General features: G+C 39.3%; 1 protein-coding gene across 1 annotated transcript in view; it reads right to left on the bottom strand.

Moving 5' to 3' along the window:
* Nucleotides 1-209: 209 nt before the first annotated feature.
* The window catches only part of LOC127967332 (NACHT, LRR and PYD domains-containing protein 3-like), a 40,000-nt gene continuing 20,765 nt past the window's right edge, over nt 210-19,444 (bottom strand). The window contains exons 6-8 of the mRNA XM_052568316.1: nt 4,500-4,673; nt 514-560; nt 210-427 (exon numbers count right to left, since the gene is read on the bottom strand). Of these exons, the coding sequence (XP_052424276.1) occupies nt 351-427; nt 514-560; nt 4,500-4,673 (298 nt within the window). The 3' untranslated portion in view covers nt 210-350. The remainder of the gene's footprint in view (nt 428-513; nt 561-4,499; nt 4,674-19,444) is intronic.

Consider the following 19,444-nt stretch of genomic DNA (forward strand, 5'->3'; position numbering starts at 1 on the left):
TGTGTCAGAGATGCTGTAGAAGGACAAAGTTCCTGCATTGTGATCCACAAGCACTCCTATTCTCCTGCTAATAGACTTCACAGGAAGATCAGTATCTATGTTATGGTGTCTGAATGAGTAACTATCAGGAGAGCAGAACAAACTCCAGGACTGATCATTATATCCAAACCAACACTCATTACCCCATCCCTTCCTACTGATTGTCTTATATGACACTGATATAAACACATGTCCACTCCACTCAATCTCCCAATAACAGCGTCCACAAACACTCTCTCTACACAACACCTGAGGATACTCATCAAATCTGTCTGGATGATCAGGATATGGCTGTTTCTTTCTCACACATGTCACCTTTCTGTTCTCCTCAGACAGAATGAGATCAGTGTTAGCTGTGTTTGGATCCAGTGTGAGAAAAAAAAGATCCCTGAACACAAGAACAGAGACATTTAGAATGACAACAATCACTACAGCTGTGTGTGTCTTTGAGTGTGTGTATGTGCTTAGACATACATTTCTGTAGTCCTGCTGTAATCCTGGATTCTCCTCCATGATCCACACTAGAAAAAACACACAGAGTTACATTTAGTCATTGAAGAATTGCTGTTACTATGCACTTACTCTACAAGGTACTCAGAGGGGTTATGGTTGCTAGAGTACATAGGGTGGTTGCTATTTGGGCTGTGTATCACCAGTAAAGTCACAATACAATACGCATCCCGATATAGGACTGCACCGAATTTCACCTCAGCAGAATTCAGTAAAACAGCTTTTGATTAAACACATGTAGTGTTTCCATGTTTTGTGGGGACATTCCATAGATGTAATGGTTTTTATACTGTACAAACTGTATATTCTATTCCCTTCCCCTAACCCTAAACCTAACCATCACAGAAAACGTTCTGCTACCTTAGATTTTCAAGAAACATAATTTTGTTGGATTTACAAGCTTGTTTCCTCACAGGGACCTCACAAATGTCCCCACGAGGTCAAAATTTACTGGTATTCCTATCTTGTGTGGACATTTGGTTGCCACAATGTGATAATTACCAGGCCACAAACACCCTCCCCCAACCACACACACACAGATCTTACTGTCTATATAAGGATTTATGACAATTATTCTGACTGTTTTTTTTTCAGTGACAGAAGTTCAGCTGCAGTATTAATGTCATGAAGAAACATGTAACATCTCACTGTTACTGATTTATCATACAGCTCAAAGCATTATGGGTAGAATATTTAGTCAGTGAATAAAATGCTGTTACTATGCACTTACTCTACAAGGTACTCACAGGGGTTGTGGTTGCTAGAGTACATGGGGTGGTTGCTAGTTGGGCTGTGTATCACCAGTAAAGTCACAATACAATACGCATCCCGATATAGGACTGCACCGAATTACACCTCAGCAGAATTCAGTAAAACAGCTTTTGATTAAACACATGTAGTGTTTCCATGTTTTGTGGGGACATTCCATAGATGTAATGATTTTTATACTGTACAAGCACAACTTTCGAGCAAAATGAGAAAGAAGCGTTTTTTTTTCAAAATTGGTGATTTTCATTTTTTTGCAGAATTTGTTAGTTGAGATCACGAAGAAGCCTCTCCGTGTTTGAGATAGCAGTATTTGTATATTTAAAAGCGTACATTTTGAGGTTGAAATCGGTTAGTTTTTAGGAGATTCTAGCATGCAGTAGGGGCGTGTGTGTATTTCCATACTGGATAAGCCTGCTTTTGTTTCTTTTGTTATTGCCCCTGCCCTCCGAGGGGGGCGTGGCTACTTACTATGCAGCACTCCGGCCGGCTCTAGCGAACAAGAGCTCACTGATTCTGAAGACGATCTGAACGACGATGAAAACAGCATAATAAGACTGTATAATATCCCTAATCTACAACTGAGTGAAGATGAAGACGAGGAAGAATGTATCGGACTGGTGTCAGACGAGTTGGTCTGTAAAATAATCAGAGGCTATATCGATAGCAAAATTTGATGGGGATAAAATACGTGACTTTGACTGTAAATGCTACACAAGGAGAAAGGTAGCCAGAAGCTTTCTCCAGACATTATGTATAACATACGGCTGGATTCTTTAGCTGCGGAAAAAGAGTGGCAGGACATGCAAATTATTCGACATTTAGAGGCAAACAGACGCACAGTGCAAACTTTGGAGATGGTTACTTATTTCATTGAAGGCAACGAGATATGCAAGTTTCCATAAACATCAAAGTTTGTCGTTTTGTGTTCATTCTAAGAACACATACACATTATCTCATGTTTAGTCCATGTTTAGACCTTACGTTAGTTACTTGCATTTATGCATTACGTTAAGTGTTTCCCGCGTGAGGTAATTTTTTGTTGTACGTTGCCATGTTATCACGTGTGCACAAAACTACTACGGTACCTCAGCATTTCACAGACGCACTGTGAAATTACTGGTTACATGAGCCTAAGCTCTTTTCAATAAAATCCATGCAAAAGTTAATATCAGATCATTTTAGAATACAGAATAGGATGTACCGAATATTCTTCAGTTTTATGCAAAACAAAAATATGACGAATAGAATATCAGACCTCTGTCATATGGCCAAAAATAAATGCAAAAAAAAGCTTTTTGCATAGTTGTCTCTGACACATGAAAACTGTAACAATGCATTTTACAAGGTAACACGATGTAACCTTGCTCTCACTCGAAATGTGTCACCATATTAAGTCCTTGAATTTTAGTTTATCATAGTTGATCATAACTATAGATGAAATGGCATGATAATTTCATTTCATGATTATAGTGACCAAAATGATCACGGTTATCACAGAATCCTGTTAAAAAAATCGTAATGCTACACAATGAAATCAATTCACCAAGTTTTATGTAGAAAACCAGCAAATAACAAATAAAATTAGCATCAATATGTACTTTTTGTTTACGTAAACATTAAAATAATAACATTTAAAATGATGGCCAGATTTTAAAGGAGTGTCTTGCAATGTTATTAACAATGCACAAGTTTAAATAGAGGTTTGACAAAAAAAGGTTTTATAAAAAGATAAAACTCACATATTTCAGCCTCTAAATCATTTTTTATAAAAGTCAAAGTATAAATTACTGATATTTACAATGCACATTATCCTTTATTATTAATAGTATGCGGTCAAATTTTTCCCATTGTGTTTGTCTTTGCTATGCAAACATGCAGCTTTACAGGGCTTATGTAAATGAGATGTTATTAGATGTAAATGAGCCCTATTGTCACTCCCAGCAGTGAGAACAGGTGAGAACTCCACAATCTTTAGAGGCTATTTTCTGCTTTTTGAGCTTTTTTGAGTAAGTACCTTCAAATGGCCACAACTTCTCCAAATATTATCAGATTTCCATGTGTTACACATCGTTGGAAAGCTTGGAGACTACACTTTCAGAATCTGTAATGCCCCAGAACTCAAATTGCCCCAGAACCGACTTGTGTCCCTACTTTCCATGATTGGCCACATATTGTAATGTTCTCATTCTAATAAATGAATAAAATCATCTTTACATTGCTGGCACAGATTTTCAAAACTAATGCTCTATCTTCACTGCGGTTAATGCACACATTCACTCAGAACTCAGAAGCTTCAGAAGTGATGCAGGTGTTTTGTAGTTGGATGGAAATGTGAAAATAAGAGTCTTAATTATCTTCTGACATTAGAGTCACTGAGGAGGCAGTGGATTAGTTTAGTTTTTGATGGTAACACCACAGAATACACACAAAACAAAAAACTGATGAGTGGGGTGCTCATTATCATTTAAAGAAACAGCTCGCTGTGAACAGAAATGTTTGTGGCAAGGTAAAAAGGGTGTTGTTTTATATAACCATTGAGGAATTTTAACCAAAGTATGTTTTTATGTATGTAGCACCAACTTGTGTAAAATGGGTATCTGATGTCCCCTTTAAATGTAGGGCTTTTTTTGTTCCTTTATTTACAATTTGTCAATATTTGCAACATAAGTTAACATAGTTGTTAACTTATGTGGTGTTAGCGCAGTGGATAAGACACACGTCTGTGGTGTGGGAGACCCGGGTTCGAATCCACTGTGAGACACCAATGTGTCCCTGAGCAAGACACTTAACCCCTAGTTGCTCCAGAGGCATGCAACCTCTGACATATATAGCAATTGTAAGTCGCTTTGGATAAAAGCGTCAGCTAAATGAATAAATGTAAATGTAAACATTTTGAATATGTTTGTTTCTACCTTTTATGGAAACTAAAGGGAGTAGGCTGCTATTTTTAATGTTTCTTTTACTGTTTGCTCCAGTTTTGTTGACAGTTAGGGGTTGAGTTAAAGTACTGTTTTGATGTTAATTTGTCTGATCAGCTTAGTTAAGATTTTAGGCCTCAGACTAGTGTTCTTTAAATTCTAAATATTGTTACATCCACTAAATCTCTAGACCCATATAGATATACCCAGAGACACTGAAAAGTTTAAACAATGAAAACTAAAACCTCTTCCTACTAGACGTACTTGAATTTATCCAGTGAGCAGTTTAGATCTTCCAGTTTTTCAGAGAGCAGCTTGACTCCTGAATCTCCGGGGTGATTATAGCTTAGATCCAGCTCTCTCAAGCATGAGGGGTTTAAAGTCAGAGCTGAAGACACGTAACAACATCCCTCCTCTGTCACCATACAGCCAGACAACCTACAAAAACATACAGCATCAGTCCACATCACATTTTTTTTTTTTTATGTTCTGTGGATCACATTATGTGTTATATCCTTTTTGAATTGATCAAATTATTCAATAAAAAAGTATAATGCATATTTGTTGTCATTCTGGTCTTTTCAGTCGGGTCAAATGTCTAATATTCAAGAAGACAGAACAAACTTTCTGAATATGTGTAATAAGCTTGTTTTTGTAGTGAAAACCTGATCATAGAAAAACAGATGATGCTAACCCGAAACAACATACAGAACTAACAAATATTGCTACAAGTGTGATTGCATTATTTAATAATTGATTTAATTGTGTTCATCTGGTTGACAACGTCTTTTATTAACATTTCTGATTCCTGCCATATGCACATAAACTGACAGTCATCACTTATGAGCTACTACTAACTATTGTAGAAACCTAATTTTCTGTAAAGTTGCTTTGCAATGATTTGTATTGTAAAAGGCACTATACAAATAAACTTGAATTTAACTGAAATATTTTATGTTAAAGTTGACTGAGTAAAGCACTGAAGAGATAGAAGCATAGAAACATATGCTATTCACAGAAGCCTCATTCATACTAATATGCTAATATGAGGACATCCTCAGAGTTCATAATTACTTCTCAGTCATTTGACTGGTCAAAGGTGAGTTTCCCAAAACATTGTTAGCCAACTATGGACGCAAGTTCTGTCGTTACCAACATAGTCCAATGATTTGGTGTTTCCCGAAACCATAGTTTAAAGAAGACATTCACAAACTGCACTGCAAACTTCAGGGATATCGACCCTATGCCCTGTTCCTTTCAAAGATTTCATCATCCATTTTGAGTTAAGTGGTGCCACTTAGATCTTACCTAATTCGCCAATATTTTTATTACAAATTCAGAACTATATAGCAGTCACCCTTGCAATTATTATCCCTGCAAAAGTCCCTCTGAAAGCATTAATCATGCTGATTAGAACACAGTCTTCATTTCATTTGTGCAAAGAAAAGGTGAGTTTATCAAATGAGTATCTTTGTTAAAACATTCGTTATGACTTTAGGTATATATTAGTTTCTTAATTACTGCATTACTAATAAGGAATTATTGAATAACTAACAAGTAATTATTCATTAACACAACTCACTACTGTTGACCTGTTAGCCTGCACCAGAACGCGGACATCCTCAACCCCCCTCTACACGCACGTGTCAGTGTTTATGAATAGATTAAATGAAACGGGACAAATTTAATCTTGACAAACTATATATCTTTATAAAGATCTATGCCTCTAGCATCGACAACATATTGCTGTTTTTCAATGGAAAGCTTATAAAGCTGTATTTGCTACATGTGTAAGCAGTACACATCAAAACATGAGCAATGGAAACGCTGTACATACCAGATTCGTCATAATAAAGAGTCATAAACACATCCACAGCTGTAAATCCCGGTTTAGTTAGAAAGGTAAGGGTCCACTGAACAACATCTCATGGAGCATGTTTGGTCCAACGAAGCAATAATGTTGTAATATGGATCATAATTCCTTTATGTTTCAGTTTTTCAGCTACAGAACTGTTTGTATCTGTTATGGAATAACTCATGCTAAGAAACTGCATCTTGGTAGTAAAAAAACGGCATGGTTTCGCAGCATATAGTGTCACAAACAGAATGAGATGATCCACCAAAAAAAAAGTGAATTAAATATAGGCGAAAGATGGTATATTTCTTTTTTCTTTTTAGTGTATATTCTTATAATCCATTTAAATCTAGACTTAAAACTCATCTGTTTAGCTGTGCATTTATTGAATGAGCACCGTGCAATGTCCGAACTGATTGCACTATATTTTCACTGTTTTTAAAAAAAATGTAAAATCATTTTCTAACTGTTTAAAAATCATTTTAAATAAGTAACATTTTTTATATTTGTACAAGTTTTAAAATTGATTGTTCTATTCTTGTTATTGTTTTTCTTCATTATTATTTTACTTTCTTTTATATTAAGCACTTTGAATTACCACTGTGTACGAAATGTGCTATATAAATAAACTTGCCTTGCCTATTTGAATTCTGGTGCTCTCTCGTGACGGCTCGTGACGTGCTCTGCTCTGACACACCTGTCAGCTGATGGAGGCGGAACTTATAGCGATTGCCTTTATAGCGATTTCTTTTATTTTTCAACAGTTTTTATATATGTGAGAGTGTGTTTTATGTTGAATGTGAATGTATCTGCTTGATTACCATCCATTTATAGTGGAATTCAGTGCAAATCATGTTGTTATTACTGTATGATCACGGCTATCAAAGTCTATATGAATAGAGAAGTGGATTATGTACTTTATGATGCATTTGTGTTAGTAACATCTGTTAGTGGCCATCAGCACTTATCTGCATTGTAATTCATTGTAAATGCTGCATTTCTAGCAATCTCAGGATTTTCTGTAAATGGCATACAAAGTTAGATTTTTTTAGTTTTCTTATTATTCTTATATTTCTTACTCAAATTATTCTTATTGTATTCTAGTGCTCAAATAAATCCCTTATATGATGTTTACATTTCTGTCTAGTGTTTTATAACTGAAAAAACTATGCAGTGGCATGTTTAATGACTAAAAGGTTTGTAGAAGCCATCAATACATTTGGTAAATATTTCTACAAGGGTTCTATACATAGTCTCATCAAAAAATTAGCAGGAGCCTCATTTTTCATGATAACTTATTCAGATTTTAAATAGAAATTCGTGAAGACGTGACTTTCAACCCATTACTTTTCTAGATTGCTACAGGAGTGATATAATTTTATATTTCAAATTATATGGTAAAAAAATTCAACGCACTTCAATGTCTATAACTTTTAATATTTTTGTGCATTATCAAATCTGGCTGATAAAAAGTAAAGTCTTCTTTCCAAAGACACCAAAATTACGTTTGTATCTGTTACAAGGCAGAAGGGACAGACACACGGATGCAGGTTATGTGTTTATTTTGAACAACCAGATGAATGATCAGTCGTGAAGGGAATGGTGAATAGCGATCCAGGTAGAATAGTCTTTGAAGCTCAGAATGGGGTGGAGAAGACTAAGGTGCACACACACAGGAGACGAGGAACTGTGAGGAAGACTGGAGAAGAGTGTAAGGGAACAGGTAACTGCGATGGAGTCCTAGAGGTAAGCACAGCTTTAACATCTTGGTGCAAATGATACCGGACAGTTACTGTGAGTGAGAGTGGTGCTTAAGTGCTGGATGTAATTACTGGCAGATTACATTCAAGTGAGTGTGATCAGTATTCAGGAGAGGCAGTGCGCTGTGATTGATCTGGGGTTGAGTCTGGCGTGACTGTGACATTACCCTCCCCTCCATGGCCAGTCGGACATCGTGGTGGTCGGCCTCTACCCCAGGGTACAGGTCTCTCTGGATGGGTAGTGTGGAACTGATCAGACAGGTTAGGATCCAGTATGTCATTTCTGTGTACCCATGAACATTCCTCAGGAACGTACCCTTCCCAGTCCACCAGGTACTTTAGAAGACCACCATGGCGCCGGGAGTCTTAAGATCTCGTGAACCTGGTAGGTGGCAACGTCCTCTAGGATGAGTGGAAGGGGTGGGGGGGTTAGTTCAGTGGCTGTGTCAGGCTCTGTGGAAACAGAAACAGAGAGATGATAGGGTTTCAGTAAAAAGACGTGGAAGGTGGGATGAATCCTGTAATGTGGTGGCAACTGAAGTTAGTAAAGTGACTGGGTTGATCTGCTTCATGATGGTGAAGGGGCCAATGAACCTGGGACTCAGCTTTCAGCAAGGTAGGCATTACCTGATATCCCTGGTGGACAGCCATACCTTCTGACCTGTTTGGTACGTGTGAGCGTCAGAGTGGCAAAGGTCTGCTGTCATTCTCCGTCTGCGTAGTGCCCATTGCAAATGATGGTGAGCTGAGTCCCAGACCCTCTCGCTCTCTCGGAACCAGTAATCGACAGAAGGAACATCCAATGGTTCCCCAGAACAGGGAAACAATGGGGGTTGGTAATCGAGCATGCATAGGAAGGGAGTGAGTCCAGTGGTAGGTTGCCGCAGGGAGTTCTTGTTACAAGAGTTCTGGTGGGTGTGACAGAAGGAATGGAGGAAACGTCCGAACTCCTGTATCATCCTTTCCATTTGCTCATTAGACTGTGGATGGTAACCAGAGGAGATACTGACGGTCACATCTAGGAGCGAGAAGAATGCCTTCTACACTCTGGAGATGAATTGAGGCCCTCTATCTGACACAATTTCCTTGGGAATACTGTAAACTCTGAGGATATGTTAGAACATCAACTCGGTAGTCTGAATGGTGGTGGGAAGTTCTTTCAGGGTAATTAGATGGCATGACTTGGAGATTTTGTTGATGATTACTAGAATGCAGGTACAGTTATCAGAAGAAGCTAAGTCGGTTATGAAATACACTCCTAGGTGTGACAAGGGTCTGTTGGGAATGGGCAGAGGGAGCAGTTTTCTGGAAGGAAGATTATGAGGTATCTTCGAGATGGCACAGTCTTTGAAACCTCTTACGTACCTTCTGATGTCCTCTGCTATGTTAGGCCACCAGAAACATTCCTTTAGCAGCGAGAGGGTCTCATTGACCCCTGAGTGGCCAGTGCCCAGCGACAGGTGGGAAGTGTGTATGAGGGGAGTGTGCCGTGTCCGAGTGATGTAGAGCAAACCTGGTGGATGACACGGCGGAGTGTGGGTGGAGACGTTGGGGGAAGGCATGGTTTCTTCTGACCAGGTAATGGGACTTATGACGAGGTTTTTCAGGCTGGATATGTTCTGGCTCTTCTGACTTCTCTTCAAGACAGTGGAGATGGGATAGAACGTCCGCTGTAGTGTTTTCGGAACCAGGGAGGTAGTTGATGAGTAAAGAACAATGCCCATTTAGTCGTGGGTTTAATCTCTTGACGTCTCTTAGGTACTGTAGATTCTTGTGGTCTGTCATTACTACGAATGGGTGTTGTGCGCCCTCTAACCAATGTCCCCACTCCTCAAGAGCCAACTTGATGGATAACAGCTCCCAGTTGGCAATGTCATAGTTAACTTCCACCGGGTTGAGTTTGCAGGAGAAGGCAGCGCAAAGATGGAGTCTACTTGGGTTCCCCTGCTGCTGGGAAAGGACTGCTCCTACTCATGTGGTTGAGGCATCGACTTTCAGGACAAAGTGTTTCTCTGGGTCTGGATGTACCAGGAGAGGAGCGGAGGTGAAAGATCTCTTGAGTGACTCGAAGGCCTGAATGGCAATGGGTGTCCATGACAGAGACTTGGACTTGTGGCATAGATGGTAAGTGCCATGGTGCTGTAGTTCTTGATAAAGCGGCGATAGAAATTGGAGAACCCGAGGAGACATTTGAGTTCTTTGATAGTGGTGGGTATGGGCCAGTTGCGTATGGCGTCCACCTCCCCCTTGTCCATCCGGATGCTACTGCTATCGATGTGGTAACCAAGGAACTGCACTGAGGGTTGGTGGAAAGCGCATTTCTCTGCCTTCAGGAACAACTGGAAATCCCTCAGGAGTTTCAGGACCTCCGCAACATGGCGGCGATGTTAGGCCATACTCCGGGAGTAAATCAAGATATCATCGATGTAGACCAGGATAAATTTGTGGAAGAACTCCTAGAGTACCTCATGGATGAAGTCCTGGAATATGGAGGGGGGCATTGGCCAATCCATATGGCATGACGAGGTACTCATAGTGCCCTGCACAGTATCCGGATGAAATTGTATGTGCTGCGGAGATCCAACTTGGAGAAGACAGTGGAACCTTGAAGATGTTCTAGCGCAGCGGGGGATAACAGAACTTGACTGTGGTTGAGTGCACCGTAACGATACATGGCCGCAAGCCTCCATCCTTCTTCACCATAAAAAGAAGCTTAAAGCAGCAGGGGAAGTAGACGGATGGATGTAACCTTGATCCAGAGCATCCTTAATGTAGTCCTCCATGGCCTTCTCCTCTGGAAGTGACAGTGGATAGATCCTTCCATGGGACACTGGCACCCGAAGCAGATCAATGGCAGAGTCCCATGGCCGGTGTGGAGGCAGCTTGGAGGCTCGCTGGGGGGCAGAATACGTCACTGAAGTGGGCATAACAAGGAGGTATATCTACTGAGCATCTCTCCACAGGACTTTCGATGGAGGTAGTGCAGAGAACTAGCAGAGAACTAACTCCTTGGACTGAGGAGTAGTCGCCATAGGAAGTGCACGGAAAAAGCTTTTTCCCCACTTCAGGGTTTCGCCGGTCTTCCAGGAGATGATGGGATTGTGCTGCTCAAACCATGGGCGCCCTAGAATCACATCAGTGGTGGATTCCTCCATGAAGGGCTCCAATCTGAAGCTGAATGGGTGCAGCACAGAGATTTACCGTCTTCCGGCTAAGTGGTCTGCCCGTTATCGAGTTGATTTGATGGATGGATTGTGTGGGGGTAGACTTGAGCTTGAGCTGACGGCAGAGGGCGCCGGAGATTAAATTGCAAGCTGGCCCCGAGTCGAATAGGGCGAATAATGGAATCATAACATCGGCAGCAATGAGATTCACGAAGGTAGTGAGGGGTTTCATCTTATGTATCGATTGAAATATGGATGAAACATTCTAGCCCAATGGAATCCTTGTATGCTGTGAGATACAATTGCACATGAGGGTTCAATCCTTGACAAGAAGTGGTAATCAAAGCTTGTTCATTCCATCTGTTTTCAGAAGTTAGACTACAGAATTGCAGAGCATGTTCTCTCACAGTCATGGAATTCTACCGTAACTAACACAACCATTCTCCAGCTGATCAGTCCCAGGTAGGCATTCCGAAAACTTCCTTGAAGTGACGAAAACTTCCTTGAAGTGAGTTGGAACTGGAAATAGACTGGAGTATGTCATTTTTCTGAGACCAGAGGGATTCGGCCCAACAGAGCAGAGCGCCTTGCCATTCAGTTGTGATATCACGAATGCCACTTTAGCAAGATTGCTCAGATACAAGTGTGGTTGCATCTCAAAGACCAGTGAACACTGTAGGATGAATCCGTTGCAATCCTCCACCGATCCAGAGAAGGGTGCCGGTCGGGCCATGGGACTGGCAATGAATGGTGGTGAAGAAACCGCCGTAATGTTTGTGGAAGTTGGTGCTGGCGGAATAGGAAGTTCCTGACTGACATCGTCCGCGAGGTCACTGAAGTGCCCAGGGGTGCTCATACTGGTGTTTTTCATTGTAGATGGTCCGGTATTCTGTTCAATACAGAAGGTTATAATTTTGGATTATAAGTGTTTATTTTGAACAACCAGATGAGTGATCAGTTGTGAAGGGTATGGTGAATAGCGATCCAGGTAGAGTAGTCTTTGAAGCTCAGAATGATACTTGCTGATGGAGATCGGATGGAGACACACAGGGCTGAAAAAGACTCGGGTGCACACAATCAGGAGACGAGAACTGCGAGGAAGAGTGGAGAGGAGTGTAAAGGAACAGGTAACTGCGATGGAGGCCTAGAGGTATGCACAGCTTTAGCGTCTTGGTGCAGAAGATACCGAACAGTGACTGAAAATGAGAGTGGTGCTTATGTACTGGAATAATTGCTGACAAAAAAATAAATAAATTAAAAATAAATAAAATAAGATTATGCATTTAGCAGACACTTTTATCCAAAGCGACTTACATTGCATTCAGGCTAACAATTTTCTCCTAACATGTGTTCCCTGGGATTCGAACCCCCAACCTTGCGCTTGCTAATGCAATGGTCTATCACTTGAGCAACAGTAACCTCTGTAGGTGGAGGTGGAGTCTGGCGTGTCGGGCAGTAACACACTGAAGTAGGAAACTGTTATAATTTTAAGTTAGGTAGAGCACTTTGGGCTCTGAGTCCCATAATCCATTATCCCATAATGGGGGGGGGGGGGGGGGGGGGGGTCAGGTTAACACCTTAACTACTGAAGAAAATGTATGAACTAATCAGAATGTAATACAATCAATAAATAATCTATTATTTCATATTTCCTGAAGAACTACTATTAATTATCTACTAGTTAAGGTTTAAGACAAATAACAATGAAATGACTACTACTGAACTGTTATATAATACATTTTTATAAAACAATACTCCAGTAAAATTATAAGCAGTGTAGGGTATCAGACCTGAATCAGACAATTAAAGATTCGATTAGGAGCATGGTTGAAACATGAGCTGAATTCCACAGAAAGGCTCAAGACAACAGTGTAGCGTGTAAAGCGTTTAGCGTGTCACACTAGTATAATGTTCAATATGGGCCAACTGATCAGAAGAAAGGTGTGACTACTGGAGAGAGGAAGGTAACATAGCAGGTGAGTGATTAACCAACACTGAGCTTCTTTTTTTACAGTGTAAAGATTGATTTTATATTAGAAAATGTTTTACTCTTTTTTTATTTGATTAGATGAATCGCGTATGATCACAATTTGAGAAAGTGTAAAATTAATTACAACGTTTCCTCTTATTACTCTGTAATGGCCTTCCCCTTTAATTTGTTTTTCTTGGCGTAACCACTAGATGGCGAAATACACTTATTACATATAAGGGAGAGGAAACAAAGCAAAAGTATTTTCACGTTTGTTCTTGAGCTAACAAGCTTGAGAAAATGGTTTAAGCTTTAATATCCCTTTGGCAAGCTGAGCGATGTCCGTTAGTTTGTTTTCTATGTATTTATTTTGTACCAATTGTTGATTAATTTGAACAATATTAAATGTGTAGTGAATGTTTGTTTGCTTGTTTGTTTTTATTGTGAATGTTGATTGAGTTTATTTTGCTTTGATATTTATGTATTGGTTTTTGTTTTCTTTGTAGTTTTCTTTGTAGTTTTGTGGTGCCACAATGCTGTAAAACAATTGTTATGGTGCTATGAAGTTAATGCGTAAACATAGTGTTGTGATGCATGGAGAACATTTGCAACAAAGAATTGAGACAACGATCACTTCAACAATGAAGTTTATTGCATCTTAAAATAAATTAAAGGCACCCGTCCAAAACTATCTGTTTCTTTTCTATGAAGCTGAAGGGCCGCTACATACTCTTTGGAACTTTCTAGGTAGTTGGAATCAGCATGTTGAACAGTCCAACTCAGTTGAAACAATTGAATACAACAATTAAATAATAAATAAAAAAATCTTCAAAAGAAATAAAATAAAATAAAATGTAACTTAATAATACTCTCAAACAAAATGTTCCAATCAATAATTCAAATACTCAGATAAACACTCAATATGACTCAATGTACAGAATGCGATTCAGTAAATTATCTTGCAAATCCGATATATAACTTTTTCCCTTTGAAAATCAATAGCTTTTCAGCTGTGTAAATACTCAATGAATACTCAAGAAAAAGTGAATTGGTTCAGTAACAAGAGTCTATGAACTAAATTATTCAGTTCAAAGAACTGTTTATTCTTTTGAAACAGTTCGAGTTCAAAATGTATGTGCTTTGATCGTGAATCCAGATATTTATTTTTTTAAATAACAGTTCTCAATGAGTCTAGGTCCTGTTTAACCAAAAGCAAATAAGAAAATGATTCTCCTACCAGTTTGGTGGCTCAAAAACACAGTTCAGCAGAGAAAACTGTTCCATGGGATACTCGCCATATACAGGTCCTTCTCAAAAAACTTTCATATATTTTAGATTCATTGCACACCAACTGAACTATTTCAGGTCTTTTATTGTTTTAATACTGATGTTTTTGGCATACAGCTCATGAAAACCCCAAATTCCTATCTCAAAAAATTATCATATTTCATCCGACCAATAAAAGAAGTTTTTAATACAAAAAAAAGTCAACCTTCAAATAATTATGTTCAGTTATGCATTCAATACTTGGTCAGGAATCCTTATGCAGAAATTACTGCTTCAATGCGGCGTGGCATGGAGGCAATCAGCCTGTGGCACTGCTGAGGTGTTATGGAGGCCCAGGATGCTTCGATAGCGGCCTTAAGCTCATCCTGAGTGTTGGGTCTTGCGTCTCTCAACTTTCTCTTCACAATATCCCACAGATTCTCTATGGGGTTCAGGTCAGGAGAGTTGGCAGGCCAATTGAGCACAGTAATACCATGGTCAGTAAACCATTTACCAGTGGTTTTGGCACTGTGAGCAGGTGCCAGGTCGTGCTGAAAACAAAATCATCTCCATAAAGCTTTTCAGCAGATGGAAGCATGAAGTGCTCCAAAATCTCCTGATAGCTAGCTGCATTGACCCTGCCCTTGATAAAACACAGTGGACCAACACCAGCAGCTTACATGGCACCCCAGACCATCACTGACTGGGGGAACTTGACACTAGACTTCAGGCATTTTGGCATTTCCTTCTCCCCAGTCTCCCTCCTGACTCTGGCACCTTGATTTCTGAATGACATGCAAAATTTGCTTTCATCCGAAAAAAGTACTTTGGACCACTGAGCAACAGTCCAGTGCTGCTTCTCTGTAGCCCAGTTCCTGCATACGCCTGTGCACGGTGGCTCTGGATGTTTCTACTCCAGACTCAGTCCACTGCTTCCGCAGGTCACCCAAGGTCTGGAATCGGTCCTTCTCCTCAATCTTCCTCAGGGTCCGGTCACCTCTTCTCGTTGTGCAGCGTTTATGCCACACTTTTTCCTTCCCACAGACTTCCCACTGAGGTGCCTTGATACAGCACTCTGGGAACAGCTTATTCGTTCAGAAATTTCTTTCTGTGTCTTACGCTCTCGCTTGAGGGTGTCAATGATGGCCTTCTGGACAACCAGGCTGGGATTTTTTAAAAGCCTCAGGAATCTTTTGCAGGTGTTTAGAGTTAATTAGTTGATTCAGATGATTAGGTTATTAGCTTGTTTAGAGAACCTTTTCATGATATGCTATTTTTTTGAGATAGGAATTTGGGGTTTTCATGAGCTGTATGCCAAAATCATCAGTATTAAAACAATAAAAGACCTGAAATATTTCAGTTGGTGTGCAATGAATCTTAAATATATGAAAGTTTAATTTTTATCATTACATTATGGAAAATAATGAACTTTTTCACAATATGCTATTTTTTTTAAAGAAGGACCTATACAAAGTGCACCTCATTCTTCCAGCATGAATCAAAAACTTGTCACAGAAGAACTCAAATCTCACAAAAAACCCAGCCTTGTAGAAACACAGGGCGGAACAATAATTAATCTTTAATTCAAACAATTTAATCATCAAATCACAAGTGTGCACTTCAGATAACACATTAACTCAACACTTTAATACTTTTTGAACACATTGACACTTGCATACCATACTTTATGATACTTTGTTAGCTCATTAGCATTTTTACACGTGTTTGAATTTTAATTCACAGAGGAAAGGAATTTATATATTTTTAAATAAGTTCAATTGTGGCACTCTGATGCTCTGTGCGTCTGCATCGCCCTCTATTTCACAAATCTCATCCGCTTCTTAATCTGACGACAGCTTCTTTAAGTTATAGCATCAGCTAAGAAATTCTGGTTTTCTGTTGGATCCAATCACTCTCATCTCTAAATGGATTATTTAATGTGGAGGGGGTTGAAGATCACTCCGTGCAGCTGCCTTGTCTCAATCTCTTTCTCCTCTCTCAGAAAATCTAGAACTTTCTCTCACGCGTTTAGACATCGGCAGGTAGGCAGAGCTTACTCAGTTCACTGCTATTACGAGCTCATCATACAAAGACCTCATCACTCTGACACAGTTAATGATCAAATTACTTATACTTTCTTTTCTTAATTTTTTTTCTTATCTTTTTTCTTTACTAATTTACTGGGTTACCTGGGTTATAATGGGATATTGTAAATCAAATCCACAAGAGCCACAAGTCAGAAGCAAGCCCACTAACTAGCAGCTTGACCACTTTCAACATTAGAACAAAAGAACAATTATTGACAATTCCAATTCAGAGAGGAGATTGTCAAATTTGGGGCAAGTAATCAAGATTGATGGTTGTAGAGATGCACAGCATGACCATCACATGTGAATCCATGATAATCACAATCAAAAGCTCTTTGAATTGACTTCCCCCCCACCTAGAAGAAGAACACCAGACTGTAATTCCTTTTTAGGCATTCTTTTAACCTCTGATCTCCACATAATATATTTATGTTTAAGAATGACACAGAAACAGTTACTTACAGATGTAGATGCACCAAAATTAACTCAAAAAGACTTACAAACGTATATCAGTCCGTTGCTTAACTCCATAACATATTTGTTACCCACACTAATTTTTCTAATCACTTATTGTGTCGTTTTAAAAGTATTGAATAACTTAAGGATACATATTTATGTTTAGTATGTGTTTGTTTGTATCTTCTTGCTTGAATTGTTTCTGACAATCAATTATTTATCAAAAGTATTATATTCTGGTTATATGAATTATCATGTCCAAAATTATACCCTGCAAGATCAGGAAAATTTAGACCCTGTGATTGATAAGATAACATGATTTATGAATGGGCAGTAGAAAGATCACAACACCACAAGCAAAGACAATATCTAATTGGTCAAGACAACATTTGAAGTGTGGCCGAAATGCCAGTTTAACTCGGAACACAAAACTCTCAATGGAAAAGAAAAGAAACTAAAGTAAAAAAAATAAAAGTAAAGTTTGATGATGCTAGGTTGTGTTTCTTATGATACCAGGTGGTGTTTCTTATGATCGTTGCTAAGTAGCAACAGGCGTGCAGGATGAAGCATGCTGGAACAGCACTCAAAGAACACAAAATATAATGACAAAAAACATGGCTAAGAGCTCAAACTAAAAGCACAATTTGTTGGTGTCCTGAGTATTTAACCCTCTGGAGTCGATTAACGGCTATACACGTTATGAGGCATTTTCTCCTGATAACCCTGAAAAGAACTTAAATTACAATTTTAGTTTTGATCGTACAGATAAGAGAAATACTGTACATAAGTCAAATCTGTAAAGGGTCTACTTTTTTGTATACAGACATAATAACAACAAAACTTTGTGCATTTATAAAATAAAGATAACAAACAAGGTGTGCTGCCTGCAGCATTGGTCTGCGCTGATCTTCATTTAAAAACGCATCATTAAAATGAACTGTAACTCGGTGAATACTCAACGAAGAGACATGAGATATTTATCTATAGAAACTTTTAAACTAAAAAAGTATTGCCGAAAACAAACATCTCGATGTCCATTTTTCACATCTCCCTTCAATATCTTCTAATATGACCACGCCCCCACGCTGAACACCCTATTCAGATTATAATGTTTCACTGAAGCACATGGCTTGAACACGCCCACACAACAGAAGACAACGCAGCGAGACTGTTCTTCAAGTTATTTTATTTTACTGTTTACTTCGTGATGAGAGGAATAAGACATAATTCACCCCAAAAATATGTGATATGGATTACCTCAGGATTTGAGATTTGGATTTCCTCAGAAAAAAAAGAATGAAGCGTTTTATTCAGCAGATATCATAAACAAGTCTCTTTTCATATATATATATATATATATATATATATATATATATATATATATATATATGTGTGTGTGTATATATATATATATACACACACACACACTTGTACTAGTTTTCACATAACGTGTAAACATTTTAATAGTTATACTTTTTTCTAAACTATAATTCCTGACTAAATGTATAATCAAGTGAAACATTATGAAGTTTCAAAAACAATATACAATACTATGCCATTTAAAAGCTAGATGTAAATAATATAAAAAATGTAACAAATAATGCTGTTCTTTCAATTTGAGATTAGACTTTAGCCATTTATATGTTTATAATAAACTGAAAAAAAGCACAAATGTCAGTGCATGACAAAACTTCTCCAGGCCCCAAAAATACCCTTAGACCTCAGAGGGTTAAGATTTGCCAAACACTGTGTCACCGAGTCCAACCTTGAGTGCCCGTCTGAAGCTTCAACCAGCCGACAACTCTGCATCATCAACCAATGCCCAACTACTGGCTTCCCAAGGCGACACTTCAATGACTACTGAACTTTCAGCCAATCAGCAACCTATGGGAAACCCCCTTTTCGACAACAACAAATGGAACATCTCGTTACGTACGTAACCCTGGTTCCCTGAGCCAGTTTTTCCCAGCAATTACCTGTTAACCAGTGCACAGGAAGAAACCGTCTCTACACAAAGGTTGTAAAACCTTGTGAAGGTGTTTCTCCCAGCCCGCAGCTTGAAAGATGTCTGCTAGAAAGGTACCATGTGACAGCGCATAGGAGGAGGCAACACTCCATGTGGAGTGATCCCTCACCCCCTTCTAATTCTGCTGTCCCCCAAAACAGACCAGGAGCTACTATTTAGAGCTTCTGAAGCTCTGGGTGTGGTCGACGTATATGCGAAGCACACTAATGATCAAGTCATGCTTCCCCAGGGCCCGGACGTCCACTGCATTGTGATGGGCTGCAATAGCAGCAACATATACTTTCTGTGTGGAGGGTTACAGCCCACGCGCCAAGTTTCCTTGCAGGAAAAGAAAGCCCAACACTGACCAAATATCTTCAGGGGTCTTCTAGGTGAGAAGAACACCAATTTATGAACAGACACTTCAAAGCAAGGGTCTGCCTCATAAAAGGAGCATGAACATGAGTAATAGTGGCCACCACTGCTGGTGGCAGATCACTTAGGTTCCAAGGTTCATTGAGGTTCCAAAAATCTGGACAAGGGTGCCATATGGTGCCCAGCCCCTGAGAGAGGAGCATGAGTTCCGAAAACCAGGTCAGGGTGTGCCAGTAAGGCGCAACCAACAGGACCTGTTCCTCATCCTCCCT

The sequence above is a fragment of the Carassius gibelio genome, chromosome A4 (assembly GCF_023724105.1).
Source record: "Carassius gibelio isolate Cgi1373 ecotype wild population from Czech Republic chromosome A4, carGib1.2-hapl.c, whole genome shotgun sequence".
In the NCBI taxonomy this organism is placed as follows: Eukaryota; Metazoa; Chordata; class Actinopteri; order Cypriniformes; family Cyprinidae; genus Carassius; species Carassius gibelio.